The sequence below is a fragment of the Otolemur garnettii genome, unplaced genomic scaffold (genome assembly GCF_000181295.1).
Source record: "Otolemur garnettii isolate 467f Iridium unplaced genomic scaffold, OtoGar3 scaffold00028, whole genome shotgun sequence".
Classification (NCBI taxonomy): domain Eukaryota; kingdom Metazoa; phylum Chordata; class Mammalia; order Primates; family Galagidae; genus Otolemur; species Otolemur garnettii.
In genome coordinates this window covers 11442890-11466855 of record NW_003852423.1, presented here as the reverse complement: position 1 = coordinate 11466855, position 23966 = coordinate 11442890, and the positions used below count along the sequence as shown (strand labels likewise).

Here is a 23966-nt window from a genome sequence, read left to right as displayed (position 1 = left end):
TCATTGTTGTTTGGTGGGCCCGGGGCTGGATTCGAACCCGCTACCTTAGGTATATGTGGCTGGCGCCTTAGCCACTTGAGCCACAGGTGCCGAGCCTGTATGTTTGTATGAAGTTTTAAATACGAGGAGTCTTGGAGAGTTGTGGGCTGTGGGTCAGGTGCTTCTGGGTTCCACTCTGAAAGCCACCCTACCACTTTCTGTGAAATCTCTGCCAAGTCCTTCAGGCTTCGTGAGCTGTGGTTTCCTCATATGTGAATGGAGATAATAATAGCAGCTGTGTGTTGGGGCGGTGGTGAGAATCTAAGATGCAGTTGCTTAGTGCAGTGGCGGGCACAGGAGAGGGTCTCAGTGGCAGCAATGATTATTCTTATTACTGAGCCTGAACCAGAACTGGCTGTCCCCTGGCTATCGACACAGTGGGTCTATCCTACCCCACAATGTCCTTCTCTCAGTGGAGAACTGCTGAGTCAGGAGAGAAGATGATAGTAAGGAGAGAAGAAACAAGTTCAAGGCAATGACAACAGCCCACCTTTGTGAGGCAGCTGAGTGATGATCAGATATGATCTCTGTTTCTAGGGAGTCATCCCTAGTGACCAAACATCATTCTTCACTCTGTTAATTTTTCAGCAGTTAGGCTCATAGCTCAGTGGTTAGGGCTCTGGCCACATACACCAGGGCAGGTGGGTTCAAACCCGGCCCAGGTCTACTGAACAACAATGACAACTGCAACCAAAAAATAGCCAAGCGTTATGGCTGGTACCTATTGTCTCAGCTGCTTGGGAGGCTGAGGCAGGAGAATTGCTTAAGCTCAAGACTTAGAGGTTTCTGTGAGCTGTGACGCCCGGTACTCTACTGAGAACAACATATTGATACTCTGTCTCAAGAAAAAAAATTTCAGCAGTTAATGCTCATCTAATATCATAGTTTTAGGATAATCGGCCAAGAACATAAATCATAGAAGTCAACACATTCACTCTTTTTTTTTTTTTTTGAGACAGAGTTTTACTCTGTCACCCTGCATAGACTGCCATGGTGTCACAGCTCACAGCAACATCAAACTCGTGGACTCAATCATTCCTCTTGTCTTAGCCTCCCAAGTAGCTGGGACCATAGGCACCTGCCAGGATGCCTGGCTAGTTTTTCTATTTTTAGTAGAGAGGAGGATCTCCCTCTTGCTCAGGCTGGTCTTGAACTCCTAATGCCAACCAACTGTGCAAAAAAGTAAAATAAAAACAAAGCCTCAAACTGAAAAGCAGAGAGTCAGAATGTGTGCTTCCCTTTTCCAAGCATTCCTGAGCAGGGTCGCCAGCAGCTGGTTCTTAGAGATACTAGTCAAGGGAGAGGGGCTGAATTAATCCTTTCTGACCACTCTCTCTCCTTAGTGGAAAAAGAGAGATCTGGGTTTTCAGCACTGTGATGTGGGACCTTGTATGCACTACACCAAGGGCAAGAATTGTTCCCAAAGGCAGGCCTGGTGAAGACTTCTGAGGAGATTTTCACTTCAGGTACTCACAGTACGATTTCCATATTGGAGGCTGGTATTCTTCAGCATCTAGAATAAAAAAGAAAGAAACCAATCTGTCAGCCTGAGCATCAAACTGAACAGGTGTCTTCTCCTCGGGGGGAACAACAGTCTGGCAGCAGGACTTGCATTCCTGTCCTGGGGGACTTTGCTCGTTTGTGGGGTGGGTCTGGGCATGAGGGCAGGGACATGCCTGGAAACCTTGTGGACCCAGCCCCACTTTCTTCAGATCACTTACTGTGACAGAATCAATGGCTTAATAATTTTCATAGAGCCCAGTAAATCAAATAAAGAGTTTTGAAGCAATTAACTTGATTGTACCCTCTAGTAATCCTTCCAAACAGTATTTATTTAACTTGGCATTAAAAAAACATATAATTTATCTCACAATGTCCAATCAGGCCTTTAGCCCATTTATTAAGACTTGAGGGCAAGACTCAAATTGGCAAGTTGCACAACTCAACCAACTGAACTACTAAAATACTCAGTCTGACAGCAGAGACACTGATGATTCAATTGGAATTGCATTATCTCCTTGAATTAACTCCAATGTGTGACTTCGAAAATTTCCAGAAACCTCTCAGCAATCTGACGTGTCAGAGTGAAAGAGTTACAACTAAATGGAGAGGGTGAGATTGTTATTCATCAGCCTAGGAAACAGATAATAGAAGAAAGTCTGCTCGGTAGGTTGACTCAACCATCCTCGTGCCAACAGCTAAATTTATAAGGCGCATGGAGCTATTAGAGTCCTCTGAGCTCATGGCTATCAGGCCTTGGGAAAATATTCTCTTGCTTAATTAGCCAGCAGAAAAGTTCTTTTCCTCAAAGCACAGAATGTTGAGGGAGGGAGACCATAAACATGTCCTCTAATTCAGCCCATTTAGATAAGGAAACTATTTTTCTCATCCTACAACCCCAGGGCAACCCACAGCCTGTCCTTAGATTGCCCTGGTGCTCGTGTTCCTGTTCTGTTATTCTTTTCTGACTTCATGCTGGAGCGCATTTTGAGAGTGTTCCCCTTCACACACACCCTAGAGAAACAAATAGGGTAGTTATAAATAAAAACGAAATCAAGAGTGGTAAATTTTCCCAAGTCCTACTTAATTGCACTGCACAGCTTAAATGAAATTCTTCCACAATTAACATCTCGCCCTCTAGGGTGCCCTGTATCAGGATGTTCAACTGAACGCCTTCCAAGGTCATTCCTTACAAATGGATGTATATTGTTGGGCCTGAATTGTCATAAACTTACATGTGAATAGTCAGAACAGAGAGGCACACATACAAACACAGTGCGTTAGTGATCGCTTATGGTGTCATTCAAACTGAGTTTGCTGAGTAAATGTGATCGTTAACTTAATACTTCCGTCAAAGTAAGAGGACAATGTTTTAGAATACTGAGCTTTTAACTGAAACAATTAATTTCATCCTGTATATGACATAAACTGATTTTAGTGGGTTTAGTATAAGCGTTTGTTTATAAAGAATATTCAAAGAAAAAAATCAAATAGCTTAGTTGACAATACATTTCTAGAACCATCTATACAATGCCACCTTATCAAAAAATCCAGGGGCATTATGTGAAAATGGTGACATCTTCAAAAATATTTTTTCAAAGATAAACACACACACATACACATGCACACACAGTATAGATTTCACAGATAATGTAATAATTCCTGAGATGCCACCCACCTACACAAAGCCATCTCTTGTTATTCTGCATGAGATTTAGTCTACGAAGTAAGCACAAGCCACGACCTAGAAGTGGTCACGGATATTCACAACCTAGAGCTCTGCTCTCCATAGATTGAGGCCCAGACACAGAGGAGTCAGTCTTTTTACGGATCGACTAAATTCTTCCTACCCAAAGTTAGACTTTTAGATTAGATGACTCTTCACTGTCCAGCTCAGTCTTATTCTGTAAAAAACCCAGAGCTTTGTTTCATCTGAAACACCAGCCCTAACTTTCCCTGGACTTAGGCTGCCCCTGCAGGTTACATCAACAATTTATTCCTCTCCTTGTTGGCAATGTAACATGAAGCTGAAGAAAGCCGCCTGTGAAGACGGGAGATCAGGCCACTCCCTTGCATAAAATGCTCCAGTGTCCTCCCTCTGCACGTGGAGTGAGATGTGAACACCCCTCTGTGGCTGACAGGTCCTGAGTCCCTGGGGGCCTGCCTGCCTCTTTGACTCCGCTGTAACATCCTGCCCTTTCCCACTGTCATCCAACCACACTGGCTTTCTCTCTGTTCCCAGAACAAGCCAGGCTCTTTCAAGTCCCTTGACCTTTGCTCTTAGGGGCTGTCCACGGAAAATGCTCTCCCTCAGGTCTCTGCCTGGCTCACCTGTTCCATCTCATGGGGCTCAGCTTGAGGTCACCTTCCTGGGGCTTTCCCTGCCAGCCTTATACAAAGTAGCCTTCCCCATACTCCAGTCACTCTCCTAACAGAGACCTTAGTTTTCTTCAGAGCACTTACTGCCATCTGAAATTATTATTTATTCCTTGCCTTATTTTGACTAGTCCCATCCACCAGGGACTAAACTCCATAAAAGCAAGAATTTTACGTCATTCACTTTGGCATTGCCAGCCCTCAGAAGGGTGCCTGGCATACAGCAGGCACGCAACAAAACAAAACAAAAACTTGTGTTAAATATCTGAACGAACTCTCAAGGTTGGATTCCTACCCCTGACAACTATGGCTCCATAACTCAACATGGATTATCCAGCTTTTTTTAAGAGCTCCCCAATACCCATCTTTGTAAGGCTGGAAAAAAAAAGATCATCTACTTCATAACCTGTCTTTTAGAGGCACTTGGGAATGAAATGAGTTAGTGTATATAAATTCTTGGGGCAACACCTGGCAAAGAGAAAGCCTCACTAGTGCTATCATATGATTATTATTGTGACATCACCCTGTCCTGATCCTTCCAGGGCGGGCTCTGGCTCTTGTCTTTTCTCTCCACTGTGGCCAATGATTGTCTCAATTCTTGTCCCCAGATCTGCAGCCTGTAATTAAGTTCCAGTGCTGTTGTCATGGAAGGGTTTTCTTTCCCATGTAGAAGAATTCAAAGTGCGAGACCATTTGTCATGCTTCAGTGGAACAACTATAATTACCTGGGCCTTAGAGATACGTTTCACAAACCACTAAAGCACGCTGTTAAGAGGCCTTGCTCAAGTGACAAAGCACAAGATATTCTTAATAAGATGAAATAAATCTTCCATTTCCCCTTACCTTCCCCCTCCCCAAACATACACACTATTTGCCCCAATGTCACACAATACTTTTTAAAGATCAACTTTACTCTTAGATGACCTGTCACGTCTTAAAAAATCCTGAAATTGTTTTTCAAAGTCATTGAGTTCACCTCACCTCATTTGGCAAATAAGGAAAATGAAATGCAGAATGATTAAGTGATGTCCTCTAGGTCATAAAACAAGGCAGAGGCAGAGGTGGGAGCCTTGACTTTCTGATCTCTGACACATCATTCATTCCTGTCAGGCAGTCTCCCTGAATTTATGTATGTTGAAGTTAAGAAAATAAAATGAGTATGTAGTAAACTTGTTATTTCAGTTCTTGAGAAACTTAAAAGAAAGAAATCATACGGAGAAAAGAAAAAAATTAGTATCATGAAAATTTATCTTTAAGTCAAGTTGGGGGGCAGCATGCCATCTCCGCACACCCCCCGCTAATAGGTAAAGTTTAGGAGATGCAAGGTACTGGATATACTGACAACAGAAGATATAATGCTTCGTGAAAATGTGCTGTCTTGCTAAACATTTTACAGAACTGGGCATAGCGCAGAAGGAAGGTAGGGAAATAAAGTGAGAAGCTGCAGAGGAGGCCGAGGTGGGTGGATCGCCTAATCTCTGGAGCTTGAGACCAGCCTGAGCAAGAGCGAGACCCTGTCTCTACTAAAAATAGAAAAACCAGTGGGAATTGTGGTGGGCACCCGTGGTCCCAGCTACTCAGGAGGCCGAGGCAAGAGGATCACATGAACCTCAGAGTTTGAAGTTTCTGCGAGCTATGACGCCACAGCACTCTACCCAGGGCAACAGAGTGAGAGTCTGTCTCAAAAATAAGTAAACAAACAAACAAATAAATATTGGTGACCCCAGAAGATAGTTTTGCATTTTTAGAAAGGGATGATGAATTATAAGGATCAGAGAGGCTTAGACATTGTATTGTTTAAAAACGTTGACTAATATGTATCTAGCCTTAAAAAAAAATGTGTCAACTTTTTGACTCAGCAATTCTATTTATGGTTATCTAGCCTAAGGTAGTAATTGAACATATATGCAAAGACATATATATGATCAAGGTGTTCATTGCTGATCTCTGCATAAGAGTAAACCTAACAGCACAGAAAGAAGGAGCAGTTAAACAATTATCATGTACTTAGCCATGAAGATAATAGTTCGAGTTACAGCTTTGTGGTCAAGAGCACAGCTAAACTGTCTAGGGTCAAAACCTAATTCTGCCACTTACTAGCTGTGTGACCTTAGGCAAATGATCTAATCTGTTTATGCCTCAGGTTTTAAATCTATAAAGTGAGAGTAATCATATTACTCAGCATGTAGCACTGTTACAAGCACTGCATGGGTTAATATGTATAATGCTGGGTCTATAAAGGGAAAATAACAACTGTGCTTCATTTCATTATAACCAGGGATAGGAGAAAGCTAAAAAAAGAAGAGATTGATGGACTAAAAGAGAGACAGAGAGAACCCTAAATAAAGTGCAATTAGAAAAGGATGAACACAAAACAAATTGTGATTAGAAATTAAATTAAATTAAATTAAATGCTTAGTCAGGTGCCTGGCGTATAGTAAACTCCATGCTTACTCTTCCTAGTTACTTTAATGACAGAAAAATTTTCATGCTATCTTGTCAAGTATTAAATCAGTTTACAAAATAATTTAAGAAAAGGTACATGTTTATATATATGTAGATATAGAAAATATCTAGAAGACTATACACCCAATTATTAGAAGGTGATATACCTGCTAGTGAAAATATAAGTGATTTCTATCTTTTTTTCTTTTGCTTACTTAACAGCTTATAATTATCTATAAACATTGCTTGTATAAAAATCTGAAAGAATGAGAAGTAAATTTGTAGAAGTGATAGATTTTTTTTTAATACATTGCCTAAATAAATTGCCACCCTGAATATAAAGTGACTGTAAAAAGACCCAATAAAAATGATCCTTAGAATCACACATACAGCGCGTACAGTATTTGGGCAGGAAATGCTAAGAATGAGACAGAATAAAAGAGATCATTTCTTCAGTGACAAACGACCATCCCCAATTTCCTTGGCCCTCTTTTAGAAATGAAATAAACATTCATGAACAATTCTAAGCAGGCTGGGAAACAAGTATCACCTCTCCTTAAAGGGGGAGGGAGGGGAAAAAGGTATAGATGCTTAGAAAATGAGCAAAACCTTACAAAAATAGAGAATAAGACCCCTCAAATGAAATAATCCATAAAGAATGGGCACATATTAAAGAAATAAAAAAGAAAAGAAAAAGAACAGCTGGTTAAAGGGGCCCAGGAGGGCAGGTTAAAACTCGAGAGCAACCTTAAGAAAACCTTAAGTGCTAAAGTATTAAATCCTAAACAAATGGTCTGTGGGAGAAGATAAAGAATTCTGGGATTATCCCACAGAAAGCTCCTCGATGTCTGAGACAGACGGGGAGGGTGACAGGGACAGCAGAAACCAGGTATCCTAAAAACCCACCTTTCTGGACAAAGAGCAGAGCAGAAATACAGGAACGCCTCTATTGTTTTTACTAAACTTTAAGTAGTATGCTCTTATTGTTGGAAAACAGAAAAAGTTGGATAATTTAAATACGTATTTTTAAAGCAGTCCTCGATCTCAGAAAAAAAAGCACCATTTAGAAATTTCAGTGAATCTGTATGGATTTGGTTCTGTGAGTAGTGATCTCATACCATATATACTGTTCGGCAATTTGCTTTTTGAATTTAAGAATTATTTCTTAAGCATCTTCCCATGTCAATACACACAGATCTCTGTTCACTTCTTTTTTAACTTTTGCTTGGTCTTCCATGGTCTTCCATGAACATTTCAAAACATATTTCATTCATTGATGTGATAACTTCCAGTTTATGGACATTTAGGCTATTTTCAATGTGGGGGTATCATTAAACAGTGCTGCGCTGATATGTTCTATATGCAGGATAGATTCATGGATGTTGAACTGCTGGGTGAAGTGTCTGTGATATTTATTTATTTGTTTGGGACAATCTCACTCTGTTGCCCTAGCTAGAGTGCAGTGGCATCATCATAGCTCACAGCAGCCTCAAACTCCTGAACTCAAGCAATCCTCCTGCTTCCAGCCTCCAGAGTAGCTGGGACTACAGGTACATGCCACCACACCTGGCTAATGTTTTCTATTTTTAGTAGAGGTGGGGTCTTTCTCTTGCTTAGGCTGTCTTGAACTCCTGACCTCAAGTGATCTTCTTGCCTTGGCCTCTCAGAGTGCTAGGATTATTGATATGAGCCAACACACCTGGCCCATGTATTTTTTTTATTATTGTTAAATCAAAAGCTAATGTTAAAGTGGTTTCCAAAAAAAGTGTGTCAAGCGGAATTCTCAAAAATGCATACAAGAATGACTAGAAAGACAATTTCTTTGCACTCTCACTTAGCAACATTGGCTGATCAATATACATCCTAACTTTTGATACCTTCAAGACTCAGTACTAGTCTGCAGTCCCACCAACAGTGTGTAAGAGTTCCTTTCTCTTTCACATCCACCCTAGTAACCTCCATTCGTGGAAAGCTGTATGATGGACAAACATCAAAGAACTAAAAGTAGACCTACCATTTGATGCAGCAATCCCACTATGGAGTATTTACCCAAAGGAAAATAAGTCACTTTCATCATAAGATACCTGCACTGGAATGTTCACGGCAACACAATTCATAACCACAAAGATGTGGAATTGACCCAAGTGCCCATCGGTACATGAGTGGATGGTTAAGTGTGGTGTGTGTATACCATGGAGTACTACTCAGTCATAAAAAATGGTGAACTAAGACCTTTCGTAACAACCTGGATAGAGTGGAGAGCATTCTCCTAAGTGAAGTAGCACAAGAATGGAAAAAACAAAACAAAACAAAACACATGTACTCACTATTAAATGGGGACTGATCAATCAACACCCATGTGCATATTTGGTAGTAAAACTCAGTGGAAAGTATGCAGGTAGGAGAGGGCAGGAGGGGACAGGTAAATTCACCCCTAATGGGTACAATATGCACTAATTGGGTGATGGGCTTACTTAAAATTTTGACCCAAACTGTACAAAAGCAATTCACATAACAAAAAGATTTATACGCTCATAATATTCTGAAATAAATAAAATAAAATAAAAAAGAAAAGGCTCCAATAGAAGATGCAGGGATGAGACTAAGTATGCATTTTCAGGGTGGCACATGGAGGCACAGAACACTCCTGGAAGTGAACCTGTGGAAACACATGGCGTGGAGTGTGGTGAAAATACATCACCCGTCTCGCATATTTGGGTGGCTGCAGCTGGAAGACTATAGCCTTCCAGGCATTTGTAGCTCCAGAAATATGTCAACTTGATGGACTCACCTGAGGAGCAAGTGCAAAGGAATTTGGAGACTGATTAATGAAGAAAAATTAAAGAATGTGTGTGCTCCACTTGGGTAAGTGACAACTGAAGAGGAAATACGTATAAACATCAAGGAGAGCCAGATTCCTTCTCTTGGCTCAGTGGAGGATGGCTAGACTAACAGAAAAACACATGCAGAGGCTTTGGAGAGTGAGAGGAGTGAAAGATTCTCTGGTGTGGAGAACGACCTACTAGAAGTTGAAGATGGGGTAGCCTTAGAACATTGCGAATGAAGCTGCAAACATCGCATAGGAGGACCCCTGGCAAAATAGACAGAAGAAGAGTGTCCCTGCCTCTGCCATCCTTTCTCCCAGAAAAGCCACACTCTGCTGTCATTTTTGATTTATTGATGCACACATTTGCAAATGGGTTGCAGTGGGCTTCTTCCAGGGAAAGTGGGTGAAAACAGGTTTTCCAGTCAGGCATGGAATAGCCTCAAAATGAGATGACAGTTCAGAATTTGTTGGGTGATTAGCTTAATGGGCCCAGGATGGGTTCGGATCCAAGTGAAAGCAAACAACAACAGCAGGAGCCATGTGTTGTATCTGTGCACACGCTGCAATATGTCTTCGGTGCACACATTATGCCCAACCTTGGGTTTTCAGAACTACGCCAGGGGTCAGAGTACGCAGCGTGTGGCTGTGGTCTTGTCAGGCCATCACAGCCAAGTAGTCCCAGGCCTGAAATGTGAGATTGCCTGGAGATCACCCTAACTGCTGCAAAACATCGAGATCTGAAGGCTGTTAGTGGGCCTGGTTGCTAATGCTTTTCACCCATACAGGCTCCCTGCATTCCCCTGGGAAATTAGACATCCATGTATTCTCTTTGGGAACTCTGCCTGGGTAAGAGAAGAAGGCCTACCATGCACTCAACTGTGCATCTGGTATTGGGGATGTTTTTAACGGATTGAGTCCTACCTGCAGAGCACAGTTAATAAGATAAACTCCAAAACTGTTGTTGGGCCCTCAGATTGGGCCCCAAAGACCATGCTAGGCAGAAGTTTTCTGAAGATAATAAAATCATGGAAAGCTTTGTGCTGGAGTCTATGGTCACTAGAGGGCCCTGAGGCCACACAGAGCTTCCATCCTGGGCCATTTATTCTGTACACAGAGACATGATGAGACTTTCCCATTCAACAAGTATTTGTTGAATAAACACGAAGGGCCTTGTGCACGCCACAGTGAACAAGGTAGGGCGTCCTGTGTGATCTGGCCCCTAGCCACCTCTCCTTGGTCATCTCATTGTCTCTTCTCTTGCCCCTTAGACCTCAACCACTTTGGCCTCTCCCTCCTACCCTACACTCCCCTCCATCTGTACATGGCTGGCTTCCTTATCACCAGATCTCAGCATTCCAGAGAGGTCTTCCTGGACCGGTCAATCCAAAGTGGTTTCCCAGACACTCTTTCTCATTCTTCGCAGAGCCTTTTTACTAGCTGAAATGTTTTACTGTGTGGTTATATATTTCTTTGTTTATATTTTGTCCACTCATGCTAGAAGGATAACATCTTGTTATCTTATTTTCTGATGAATGGGTCACCTTTACCCTATTGGGTAACTTTTGTGAACTAGACAAAGGTGTTTTTTTAGGCAGGTTCCTGGCTTAGAAATTGGACAGTGCTTGTATGTGGAGAAGATGCTTCCTCTGGGGGACACAGCCCCAAATCAGAGCACATGGCCTGGCAAGGAAAGCCCAATCTATGTTCAATCCCTACTAATCCCCTTGCCTGGGCACCAATGGCAGACTGGAATGGTGGCCCTGACTGCTGTAAATGGCATCCAGGGTATCATAAGTGCTCAAAGGATTGGATAAGTGAGAGACAGAAACTCAAAACTTGCATTCAGTTGAAGGGTACTAACAAATAAGGAGGCAACGGTTAACACAGCAAGAGCAAAAGGGGTGTCAATGGCAGAGCATCCCAACCCTTGGGAAGGCTAGATGAAGGGGAGCAGTTAGGCTCTTCCCCATACCTTGGCCAGTCACCTCTGGCCTTGAGTAGCCTTGTCCAGGGCTCTCTCAGGAGCAGACCCAGAGGAGGAGACTCTAACAGCAAGGCCTAAAGTTTTCCAAAAGGGAGTGAAGAATGAGTAACCTCTGCTACCACGGCACCCTGAGCTTAGTCAAAGAGGCACTCAATGGCCCAGACATCTACTACAGCAGCCAAGGGTAGGCAGGGCCTTGTGGATAAGTAGATTCTGGGAGAGGGATACACAGCCTGAAGGTGACCTGCCGGGGCCAGAGGCAAGCCAGGAGATGGCATTGAGAGCTGGAAGGGGCTCAGCTTGCTGGCTGAAAGGGACACTGGCACGTCTGTAGGGGTGGGCAGATATGGGAAGAAGTATTCATGAGTGGCCAGGGATTTAATTAAAGAAGTAAGGACCAGATAAGTAAGAGCTTTAAAACTATGCTAGGAGCTTAACTGTCTAGAGGGAAAGGAAAATGATAGCAGGGAGGACACAGGGTCCAGTTGTAGAGTGAGACTGGATTAGAGAAAGAGAAGATGGGAGGGTGGGAGGTAAGAGGCAGTGGGACCAATCAAAAACTGGCCTGTAACCTGGGAAGGTGACCCTACTGGTCTGAACTTCAGTGGTAGCAGTGGAGCTAGAGAAAATGTGATAGATCTGTAAGACGTAGAGAGTTGGTGAGGGACTGGCCATCCACAGAAAAGGAAAGGTAGGACATGACTACTGGCTTGGGCAGAGGAAGGTGGATGGTTTTGGGCCTAAGCACCTGGACGGTGGTGATGCCATTTACAGAGATGGGCAGACCAGAAGAGAAGAGGGCCTGGCAGACGGTGATGTTCTCAGCTTCTCCCTGCTAGAAAGAGTTGGCTGCAGAACAGCCACTGATAGTCTCTAAGAGGCACAGGGTCCAGAAAAGAGACCTGGGCTGGGGCAACAGGAATGGAAGCCCCAGCGTCCAGATAGTGCTGTGGCCACCAAACTAAATGGCAGGACACGGGCTGTCCATCCAAACACCCTGATAAGGGAAGAAGGTGTTGACACAGTGCCTCATAAGAGATGAGGAGAAGTAGGACAGGGGCAGAGACCAGAGCGGCCGAGAGAAACCATGAAATGGACGACTTGAAAGGCAAAGCAAGAGACATTGAAGAAGGGGGAAGTGGTTTACAGCATCAGAAGCTGTTCCAGCGAGATAAGCATGAGGAGAGCCCATTACTGCACCAACAAGGGGGTTTCTGATGAGCCCGCAGGGCAGCCAGGGTAGAAGTCACAGTCCAGTAAGATGAAGGGTGAGTGGAAACTGAGCAAACCGAGCTTGGAAGCAGGAGGTCTGCCAGTGAAGTGGAGGCGATGAAGGGAGACCAGAGATAAAAGCCACAGGCACTCCGGTTTGGTTATCACGATCACCATCCCTGGTTGCCCTCTCCTCCAGGGCCCTGCCTGGACTCACTGGTTCTAAGTGTCTATAAAATTCAGAGTCCTCCTGCTGGGCCGGAGCTGCTTTCCTGGTGGACGGTTTCCTCCTTTATCATTCACATTCTTCCTGCTCGGCTGCTTCTGTAGCCACAACCTCCCACCTCCGCTTACATTCAGCCTGGAGACCTGCCTCCCCTCCCCAACATGCTCCCTGCCAGCATCTGCCTGCCTCTTTACAAATTCTTCTCATCAGAGGAATGACTTTCTGGATTTCCTCCAGAAGCCCTTTGGGCATTCATTTATTCATCCAACAAATATTTACCTACAGCTTATGGCCCACTTGGCACACAATATTGCACTAGATGTGGGCGCAGATATAAAGGCAAGAGGCAGACTCTAACCACAGGAATCAACTAAAAGATGAAATAAGACATCAACTTATTCATTCATTCAACAAGCACTAACTGACCACCTGCTGGGCATCCAGCCCCTGGCCATAGGTACCTGTCACCACAGCACAAGGAGAAAGGGCTGCATTACAAAGCAACATTAGATCTAAAGTGCTGCTGGAATGGAGAGAAAAAGAGAGATTATTTTACTCAGTTATTTCTTAGTAGTTATTCTTTTATTTTATTCAGCCCCTTCCTGAAGAGGTTAGCTCTGAGAGCAGGAGACAATTAAGATGTACCTCCAGCTGGCTTTTCTCTCCTGCCATTTAGAAGAGCCCCTGGTTTCTCTTATTATAATATTTTTCTATGCATTTTCGGTTCGCTGTGGGCATTTGTGCCTCTTGAGATATATGATGGCTGTAACAGTGTAGAATAAATCTGATGAAAGCAACTCATAAATCATGGCTCCGGTAATATTACAACTGGCAAGGAGAGAGTTTTTTAAGGGTTAAATTATATTTAGGGTTAAGTAGTCCTGAAGCACAGAGATAGAAGAGGAGGTGAGGTCATCCACCAAAAGTGGAAAGGAATTTTTAAGTTCCTGGTATATTCCAGACTCTCGGGTAGGCCCTTCTATACATTCTCCTGAATCTTTTCAATTTCCCTGAATCATCTCTCCACCCGTTCATCCACCTGCCCATCCTTCTATCCACCCAACTGCCCATATACCCTACACTCACCCATCCATCACCTAACCACCCTTTTAGTGAGCACGTATGTGCCAGGCACTGTGCTACTCAAAGATTTAGCTGTGAGTAAGGCAGACCAAGTCCCTGATTTCAAGGTGCCTTTGATCCAGCAATGAAGGCAAACAAACCTCAAGCAAGCGATTGTGATAAACCTTAAAAAGTGCTATACTAGACAAAGTCGAGGGTGCTAAAGCAGCATTTGGCAGAGGTCCTATGAGGTATACACTTTTATCTCTTGGAGAAGAGGGAACTAAAAGAGATGAAGTCATTTTCCTGTGTCACATGGTTAGCAAAAAAGCAGAAATCAAATCTAGACCAGTTTGGCTTCAGAGCCTCCGGATTTTTCCCTCTCTGATCTTAGTCCCACAGGGTAATCCGTGGTGCAGAAGCTAACATGAAATTTTCAGCTCTTTCTTATTTGTGGTCTGCTTCAATGACATAACATGGTTTGAAGATTGCAGAAAACAGCACTAGAGAGGGGAAAACTCATGACACCATTCAACTTTCTGCTATCTTTTTGGACTGGTAAAGTGGAATCTCTCTAATTGAAATCCCTCCTTCCCTCTCCCTCCCATTCTCTTTCCTCCCTCCCTCCAACCTTCCCTTGGTCCCTCCTTCCCTCTCTCCCTTCCTGTTTTTTCTCAGGGGTCCTTCTACATATCAGGGGCTGTGTGTAACTCAAGCCCAGATTACACCCTCAATAGAGACATTCAGCCCATGCCTAGTCCTGGATTGTCAGCTCAATACTGGCCTGGCAACAAACGGGCTCTCTGATTTAGCACAATCCTTCCTTACAACTGGCACCGTCCACAACAATCAGTTCAATTATTATAATTGTAGTGATTCATATCAAGCATGGGCATGTCACTGGCACTCACCCTGGCCTTTGTTTGCCAAATCATTGTTTGTCTTATGGGCTGCAAACAGAACCAGCTGCGGTAGAACTGGACTGTCAGAGGGTCACTGGCTTTGTCCCCACATGTGAATGAGAGAATTCTAGTGATGGGGGTCCCAGGCAAGGGCAGTACATTGTGCTCCAGTCAATAAGCCCAGCAAAGTCAAGGCTGGGAGACAGCAATGAGTTTCCGATACCAGCTCTGCTCCCAGATTACTGAGTAATTTTTTGGCTATTGCCTCAATCTCAATTCATATGGGCCTCAGTTTTCTCATCTGTAAAAAGAGAGATTGGGCCGTGTAAGTGCTCTCCTGATGGAAGCTCTGACTCCATAAATTCTTAGTTTTAGAGCAGCTGTGTCTGCCCTACACCAAGACCTGCCAGTCAGAGTGGTTCCAAGTGACCTGAAGTTTCAAAGGCAGCATGCTGGAGCCATCAGTTTTGGGGGAGCAATCCTTCCTGCCTTACGGGAACAAGTGGACCTCAGGAAATAACCTACTCACCCGTATATGTGGTGAGAATTAGTCCAAATGAGTATATGCTTTATGCCAATACACAGAGTTAATGGGAAAGAAACCTTCCCTACTCCTGCCCTGGGAAAGAAAGTCAGTGAGCAAACTCCTGGACTCTCTCTGGGCCTATACTGTGTCCCTGGTAAGATGGAAGCAATTTCTCTGTTGGGTTTGTGCCTCCATGAGGGCACTGTCCTTTGAGGTGGAGGGCTGCCTTCCTGGTGGTCTAGCCCTGCAGCACCTGCCAAACAGGGTAGCCTGCTTAATTCCGGGGTTTAGCCGGTAGTAAGCACACCTGGCCAACAGCCTTCCTGCCTGCCCTTAGTAATAAAAGTGCTATTTAAGCCTATGCCTGCTTTATGTTGTTTGAATTCTGTTCGTTCAGAGTAAAACTGCTAGATATTAAGGTCCCCTTAAGAATTCCCGACCAGGGCCAGGTGCAGTGTCTCACGCCTATAATCCTAGCACTCTAGGTGCTAGGTGAAGCCCACAGGTTCAAGACCAGCCTGAGCAAGAGCAAGACCCCCCCACCTCTCTAAAAAAAAAAAAAAATAGCCGGGCATTGTGGTGGGCCTGTAGTCCCACATACTCAGGAGGCTGAGGCAAGAGAATAGCTTGAGCCCAAGAGTTTGAGGTTGCTGTGAGCTATGACATCACAGCACTCTACCAAGGGCATCAAAGTGAGACTCTGTCTCAAAAAAAAAAAAAAAAAGAATTCCCCAGAGGAAGATAGTCGGCATTTTCCTAATGATGAGATATGCCCTATAAGCGTTTTTGAATGCATGAAATTTTAGTAATAGAAACAAAATTATCAGATATCTACTTCTAATACTTAATTCATATATGTATTGATAATTGATTCATTAATTCTATTATTATACATTCTAAAATAATATAAAAATTTTGAAATATTGTTTTTATCACTTCACATTTCATGGAATAACTTTATTTTCTTCTTCTTCTTCTTATTTTTTTGAGACTAGGTCTTGCTCTGTCTCACAGCCCAGAGTGTAGTGGCCTCATCATAGCTCATTGCAACCTCAAAATTCTGGGTTCAAGCAATTCTCCTGCCTCATCCTCCTGAGTAGCACCACCACAGGTGGATAATTTTTCTATCTTTTATAGAGATGGGGTCTTGCTATGTTGACCAGGCTGGTCTCAAAACCCTGGCCTCAGGCAATCCTCCTGCCTTGGCCTCCCAAAGTGCTGGGATTACAGATGTAAGCCACCGCACTTGGCTACTTATTTAAATTCTCTATGTATATCTTTGTCTTAGATTATTTTTAGGCATCTAAGATATTTTCCCCAAAATATATCAAGCTTGCTTGTTCCTTAGCCTTTTGATAGAAAACAATTTTAAGTCCCTGTACAATGCTGCCACCAGACACTTTATCCAGCCGTAGTCACATAGTCACGTAACATGTGAGCAGCTAGCTTTTATTCATCTTGTAGGTTGTCTCCACAACATAGCCACTTGCAACCTTGCTTCTTAAAGTGATCTTTAAAAACCTGCTATGGAATGTTATAAGCAGACTAAAAGGAATGAGGTGGCTGATATGGAAAGCTTGGTAAGATGTTAAATTTTAAAAATGAGAAATAAGCCAGGTGTGGTGGCTCATGACTGACAAAGACTAAGGCAGGAAGATCCCTTGACCCCAAGCATTTAAGACAAGGCTGGGCAACATAGTGAGACCCTGCCTCTAAATTTTATTTAAAAAATTAGTGTGCCCTGGTACACACACCTATAGTTCTACCTACTAGGGAGGCCAAGGCAGGAGGATGGCTTGTGTCAGAAGTTTGAGGTTACAGTGAACTATGATCCCGTCACTGCTTTCTAGTTTTAGTGACAGAGTGATATCTTTTTTTAAAAAATAAATAAATAAATAAAAAGTAAAATAAAAATGAGGAATAGCCCAGTAGGCAGGACACAAAAAAGCTCAGGAAAAACCGCTAAGGAGACTATTTACAGTTTTATTAAACACTTGTAAGTACATCTGAGTTAAATTTCCTAGGTTCCTTTCTTTTTTAAAAATGCTTAAGGGACCTCTATAAGGGGCCGACTTAATCACTGATTAAGGTAATTTCAGGTATATTATGTTTTTTTCTGGAAGTAGTTGGGGGTTCAAAGATAATTTTGAGGCTGTATCATAATAGATGTAGACATTTTAACCTCTAGACATTTCACATGTGGTATCTTATTTAATACTCGTAACAAGCTTGTAAAACAGGTGCTATTAGTTCCATTGTGCCGGAGGAATCGTGAGGTCGGATGCCAGATGAATACTATTGTCTCATTTTACAGATATGGAACCTGAGGCCGAAAAAGGGCTGTCCCTTGCCTAAAGCTGGCCAACTTATTTGTCTCCCATAGAATAAATTATGGCCAACACAATGTCCACCCAGTGGTCATCTGGGGAGGGTTGACCTATCACATTTTATCACTGGAATTAAGTACATTTACTCTACAATGTTAAAACCCTTAGCTGGGTCTGCCTACGAGTACCTGAAGCCTGCGTTCATCTCTTACCAACCTCAACCTTACCTATCACTGTAAGGCAAGTCAAAGCAGATGGGGCCCAGTCAGGTGTTGTAGTTGGCTCTGATGCATGAAGCCTCCCAAGACTCAGAGCCTCAAGTTTTACTTTTCTCCTGGGTTTCGTGCTCTGCGGTTTCTTATCACTTGCGTTAAAAATAACTTCTTACAGGAAAAATACGTGTATTTCTAAAGATCACAAACACGCATCAGCAACCCTTCAGACACCTCATTAACCGAACCACAGGGCAACAGACGCAGCACAGGAAGCGTGGCAGTGAGGTACAGGAAGGGGAGGCAAGAGCCAGCGCCCAGCCGCAGCAGTCCCTCGCCACCCGCAAGACGCTAACTTAAGGCTCCAAGTTCAACGCTGCATTCGCCTGTATTTATCACTTTCATGCCAAATGCTTGGATGAATGTAGGCAGGAAGGAAAGCCTTCCCGTCACCCCGCGGCAGCATTAGTGAGCCTCTGATTAAAGGGTGAAGAATGAGGCAAACAAGTGGTCCAAGGATTTCCACAAGAGAAAGTATTGACAGTACATAGCAGAGGAGAAGAACAGCCCCCCTCCCGGTCCCCGCTGTTATCTCAGGGCTGCCTGTCTGCTCAGGGCTGGGGACAGCTGCACTGCACGCTGGCGGCAGAGTCATATCCTCTTGCTGTTTGCACAGTGGAACATTTGTCTTCCTAATCGCAGCATGTGAAAGTTCCTGCTTCCACTACCAGAATCTGAAACCAAATATTAAAACAAGCCTTTCCTTACTAGTTAGCTGCTATCTGCGGTTGTTTGTACTGGTAACTTCTGTTTATCTCTATTTGCGGCGGCTCTGTCATAAGAAGGAATTGTATATTTACACACCTGTGCCTTTATGAAAGATCATTTGTTCATTTCCCATTTAGTAGACATTTGCCGTCACCCTGTTCCTGATCCCAAGTTAGGCGCTGGGTACACACAGATGACAAAGTGCTTTCCCTGAAGCAACTCCCATTGCTAGAGGGAATCAGGTCGAAGAGAGTCCATGGGAGGAAGGGAGTCCTGGGTGCCTGAAGACAGGAGCCAGGCCCCTGGTGGGGGAGTGGGGAGATGACAGGGAATTGTCACAGAGGAGATGGTATTGGAGTTGGGTGTTGAGGTCTGAGTAGGAGTTTGCCAGGGTGTGCATTACGGGGAGGAAAAGGAAGATGGAGGTAAAAGGGTTGGAATGCCGTTTTCACATCAAGCATTCTGAGAAGGAATGCTTCTGAGACCTAGTGGTTTGAGTATTAAGTATTTTTGATGAAGGAGTGTTCTTTCACGACAGCAAGCTAAACCACGGGGAGCCTATGTGTTATCAAATACCTTCTTTCCCCCCAGCACTGAGGGGGAAATACAGGAGGGGCTGGCACCCTTTCAGTGGAAGGCTTGCCATCTGTCAAGGGCAAGGAGAGGGTCACGTGAGCTGCTCCAGGAGGAAGCCTCTGCCTCACCTTCTCCTTTAGGTGAGTGGCCCACCAGTTCTTGCTGCTGGTGGCAGGACCCCGTGTGTGTTCCCTGGCTTCAGGTGGAATGAAGATGAGATGTGAGTCCCAGTGGAAAGCCACCCTAGTGGAGCTGTCACATGTCCCCCAAACCTCAGTTTTCCTCCCAAGTTTTAAACTCTTTAGCATCTCCCAAAGCAGAGTCAAATGCTGGTACACAGCAGGTGCTCAAAACATGTCTTTTTGCTTGACCAACTGGGGGACTACTATCAAATTGGAGGAAAAACTAAGTTAGACGTCCCTGAGGAATCTCTGTGCTAGCCATCACTACTGCGTGTTCAGTGCAAGCCCCCGCCCCACCACCAGGCCTACGGGCTGCACCATTCACCATGTCCACACTAGTCAGTCACAAGCTGGCAGATCTGATTAAAAAGGAAAAGAATGATCGTGCTTATCGGATGTTTCCTCCTAGTCAGGATTTGCAGAGTTTTACCTGCCATGTGCAGGCTCTAATACAGACTACTGAAAAGTATGGCTAAGATCTGGCTCTCAAACATCAGAAAAGGAAACAGCAAAGAAAAATGTCAGAAATGACTAAACGCAGGGCCCCTGAATAACCCAGGAAAATGCCCTTCACCTTCAGTTTGCAGCTGAAGAAGCCCTTGCTTAGAGCTTCCAGGTCCAGGGTGTGGCACCCTCAGGCTAGAAGTGGGTGTTCTGATCCAGGAGCTAACATACCACTTACACCACACCAATTTAGTTAGTAATCAGGTCCCAGATTAAGGGACTGAGCCTCCAGCAAGAGCTGTTTATAGGTCTTCATATGCAACCTTTGGTTTTTTAGGAAGGGTTCTATTATCAGAATTAATCCATTGCATTGTAACAGGCTTTTCTCCCGGGCCTCACTCTGTGAGAGGACACACGAATGACTACACATCATTCCACTCCCATGAGCACCACTGCACTAAGTAAATGGTTCCGGAAAGAGGCCATACTCTGTTCTAAGTATCGCCGAAATGTTTACTGTAGAATTTCGGATGCCTTTCTAAGTGTATTTTATGTCACCAATATTTTCAAAACTATTAAACTCAATCTATTCAAAAGGTATCCGCTGATTAAGATAACATCTCTCTCACACTTAGTAAATAATTCATTTCAGGTGTCAATAATGTCCAGCAAACAATGGCAATGCTAAGTGTACAGACACGCCCCTGAGGGCTTCCTGTCACAACCACACAGTGCTATTTCTGCATCTGACTTTCCCACTGTACTCTGGTCCTTTGACCTTAATCCTCTTTTACACACAGGGGACAGAGATGTGACAGGTATGACATCTGAGGGACAGTTTCTAAAACCACTTCTTTCTAAATAGATTTCCAAGGAGAATGTTTCTAATTTCTCACCATCGTGGCTTTGTGATGTTGTGTGACTGCCATGACTCTCTGCCAAAATTTTCTACACTCATCTCATGTGGTGAAACAGTCACTATGAGATAGAACTTATATATCATTTGGCTTTTCAGCTGTGTTTTAATCTTTTCGTATGGCAATGTGGTCGAATCCACTGATTGTCAAAGGCCAGGTAATCTTCAAAGTGTCAAAGACAGCTGGACCCCACGCGCAGCACCTTGTATCTTTTTATTATCAGCTACCCCTTTCTCAAGAGCTCACACACACTCACCTTGTTCCTGACTCTCACCCATTACAGCTGAAAATTGAGAGCTCACTGCTGCAAAAGACACAGGCTCTGGCAGCTGTTGGCTGGTGGGCGCGTTGGTTGGAGTGAGTGTGGGGGACAAATTGAAAAACCAGAAAAAAAAAATCTCTGGCTGCCATAGGAAAAAAAAATCAGCCAGGAAAATGCTAGTGGTAGGGATAGACCATGTTCGATCTGAAACTGTGCCATGGCTTCATGAATTTAGAGCAGAATTCTGCCCCTAATTCCCAAGTCTGTTAGTGCATTATGTTCCTCCAACCTGCTTCCAGCTTTTATTTTTAAAACTATACAAATAGAAAGGGCGAACTTAAAGCACTCAACTTCGTCTCTAGTTCCTTTCTGCATCCTTTTTTTCCTCAAGAGACCCCAATTTTTTCCTGATCTGCTTTTAGCTGCATGTCTCTCGCCTACTCATTGTCAACTGGTCATTTTCTGAAAATGAGAGGCTGAGCAGAGCCCTGGAATTCCTTTCAAAAGCAACCCTGGCATGAAGCTATGGAGGCTGTGGGCTCAGAAAAGGGAGAGGTGAGGCAGGGCCTGATGGAGCAGTCTGTCCCTGATGCTTGATGTGGGCCAGTCACGGGGAATGAGGACCCAGAACCAGGATGGCTTTCCCTGTTCTGATCCCGCTCTGCAAGCCCCAGCCCAGCCCTGTCCTGGTTGGACCTAGCACCATTTCCTTCTTCAGTTGGTGTCTCTGGTTCCTCCTTCCCAGCCCCACAGGATACCAATGTGGGAGAGAGAAGTGAGCCTCTCCCTCCACTGTCGGAAGGGAGGGGAGCGTGGCTGCTTCTCAGCCTCCTGCAGCCCACGTTTCCTTCCAACAAACAAAACTGTCTTGCACCCTCATCCTCACCCACATTTAGACTCCCTGTGCGGAGAAGACATCTTCTGAGACAGGACCACAAGACAAGAAGGATACAGCTGAGTTTGCACAGATGCTCCTCAACGTACGGTGGGGCTGTGTCCCAACAAACCCATCAATGCCATTAAGTTAAAATGTATTTAGTACACCTAATTTACGGAATTAGGTAAAATTCCTAATGTCATTAAGTCAAAATGTATTTAGTACACCTAATTTACGGAACATCACAGCTTAGCCTAGCCTGCCACAGTTGTTCTCAGGACACTAATATTAGCCTGCATTTGGGTAAAATCATCTAACGCAAAGCCTATTTTACAATAGAGTACTAAATGCTGTACACAGACGGGCACTCTGCAGACACGACAGGACAGGAAAACACAAAATATAATATCCCCAAATGGCTTGGCAGCACAGCATACTGTGGAATATGAGTGTTTATCCCATGGGGCTGTCAGTGACTACGAGCGGTGGTTCCCAGCATCATGGAAGAGTAGCCTAGGCACATTGCTAGCCTAGGAGGTCGAAGTTCAAAGTACAGTTTTTACTGGATGTGTATAGATCTTACACCATCGTAAAGTCAAAAATCCTAAGTCAGGGACTATCTGTATTAGCTGGTAGCATCTATAGTTACTGAGTTCTCTGTTTCAGGCCAAGTGCTGTACCATCATCTTTTCATCTCAGCCTCCTAAGAACCCCACAGAGTAAACATGATCATTTTCTCTACTTTAAAAATGAGCGAACAGAGCATCAAAGGAAATTGTCCCAGATAGCCCAGCTGGTAAGGGGCCAGACCTGGAATGAACTTGGACAGTCTTACTCCCCTGCAAGAGTTCTTAACCACTATTCCATGCGACTGTTTACTTTCTATTTTTTATGGATATAAATCACATTATAATATTATTAGTCTTCTTATTTGGGGGGGGGTTAAGATCACACAAGCCAAACCTTCACCAAAGTTCTATTTCTTACAGTGACATTTCATGTCCCTTCTTTTAACCACCCTTTGCACTCACCATCTTCCAGTCAATCCAGTGAAAATCGCTGTTGGTAATCCCTAGATTTTGAAGGAAAGAACTTACTCTCTCACAGAGTGGTCTCTGCTTCTCCTAGGAGTCTCCTCAGAGCCAGGGGGTGGGGTATTGATTTCTCTGCTCTCCCCTATCCCCTACTCTGGTCCTGCAACTCAGGCAAGATAAGACCCTCCATGACCCCACGGTCTCAGTTCCTCTCCTGTGATTTTTGTCCCTGGCTCCAAAAGCACAATTTCTTCCTATCGTCTCTTCAGGCCCAGGGGTGGGAATGGCTTCCCGTGGTCACCATCCCCCGCGTGCTTCAGAAGCTCTTGGTTCTCTCAACCTCCTGACACCTCTGTCTACAGACCCTCCATTACATTTCTTCAGCACCCCAGCTGAATGTGCCTTCTGTCCCCTGCAGAACCTTGACCGTGTTCCCTGCCTCTCCCTAGACCACAGCAAAGGCTAAAACGAGACCCAAATGGGACTAAGATAATTTGTTTTTGTAGTGATTTTGATATATTTTTTTATAAACTAAAGCCAAATATGTTTTCCAAAAGGAGAAGCAGCTTGGATAGCCTTCCACTTTTTCCATAGCTCTGTGTCTATTCCACATGGCAGTATAGGGAGAATTTCAGACCCATAAGCCAAAACGGCAAATTCACTTCCAACTGTGCTGTTTAAATATTGGTAGGTTAAATTTAGAATATGAATAAACATTTATCCTTGCTACAGACTGAATAATTTCACATCTGTAATAAACTTCCCATGCTATAGTATACACCTCTAAATTGATTCAATGTATGTGAGGAGACTCTCATCTCAGCTCTTGATTTTTCTAAAAATAAAACAGCAGCAATACCACCAACGCTCTCCCCTTTACTTTCCTGTGATGTGTTCCGAGGATAGGCAAGGCCTCAAAGCTTAAGGCTTGGTTTTACTGTTCCTTATATAATGCGCACAGCACAACCTGCAATTATGGGATTTCTAAGAATTTCAATGATCTGTTCTAGATACTAAATGAGTCCTTCATTTTTATTTCTAAAACAGACACACAACACACACACACTGCCTAAGAACACGAATTTGTCTCTGGGAGGTCAATCTGGTGCCAAAATTAAATTCCGAAAACAAATTTCAGAAAGGCCACCTCATTAATGCTTTATTGATCTCAATAAATAAATAAATATCCTAAAGAATGGGAAAACAGGCTTGGCGCCTATAGCTCAACCGGCTAAGGCGCCAGCCACGTACACCTAAGGTGGCGGGTT

The 23966-nt window shown here is 43.8% G+C and overlaps 1 protein-coding gene across 1 annotated transcript in view; it reads right to left on the bottom strand.

The window, feature by feature from the left end:
• Positions 1-23966, bottom strand: part of CHN2 (chimerin 2) — a 317927-nt gene that overhangs the window by 167063 nt on the left and 126898 nt on the right. The window contains exon 2 of the mRNA XM_003788542.3: positions 1514-1552. Coding sequence (XP_003788590.1) covers positions 1514-1552 — 39 coding nt within the window. The remainder of the gene's footprint in view (positions 1-1513; positions 1553-23966) is intronic.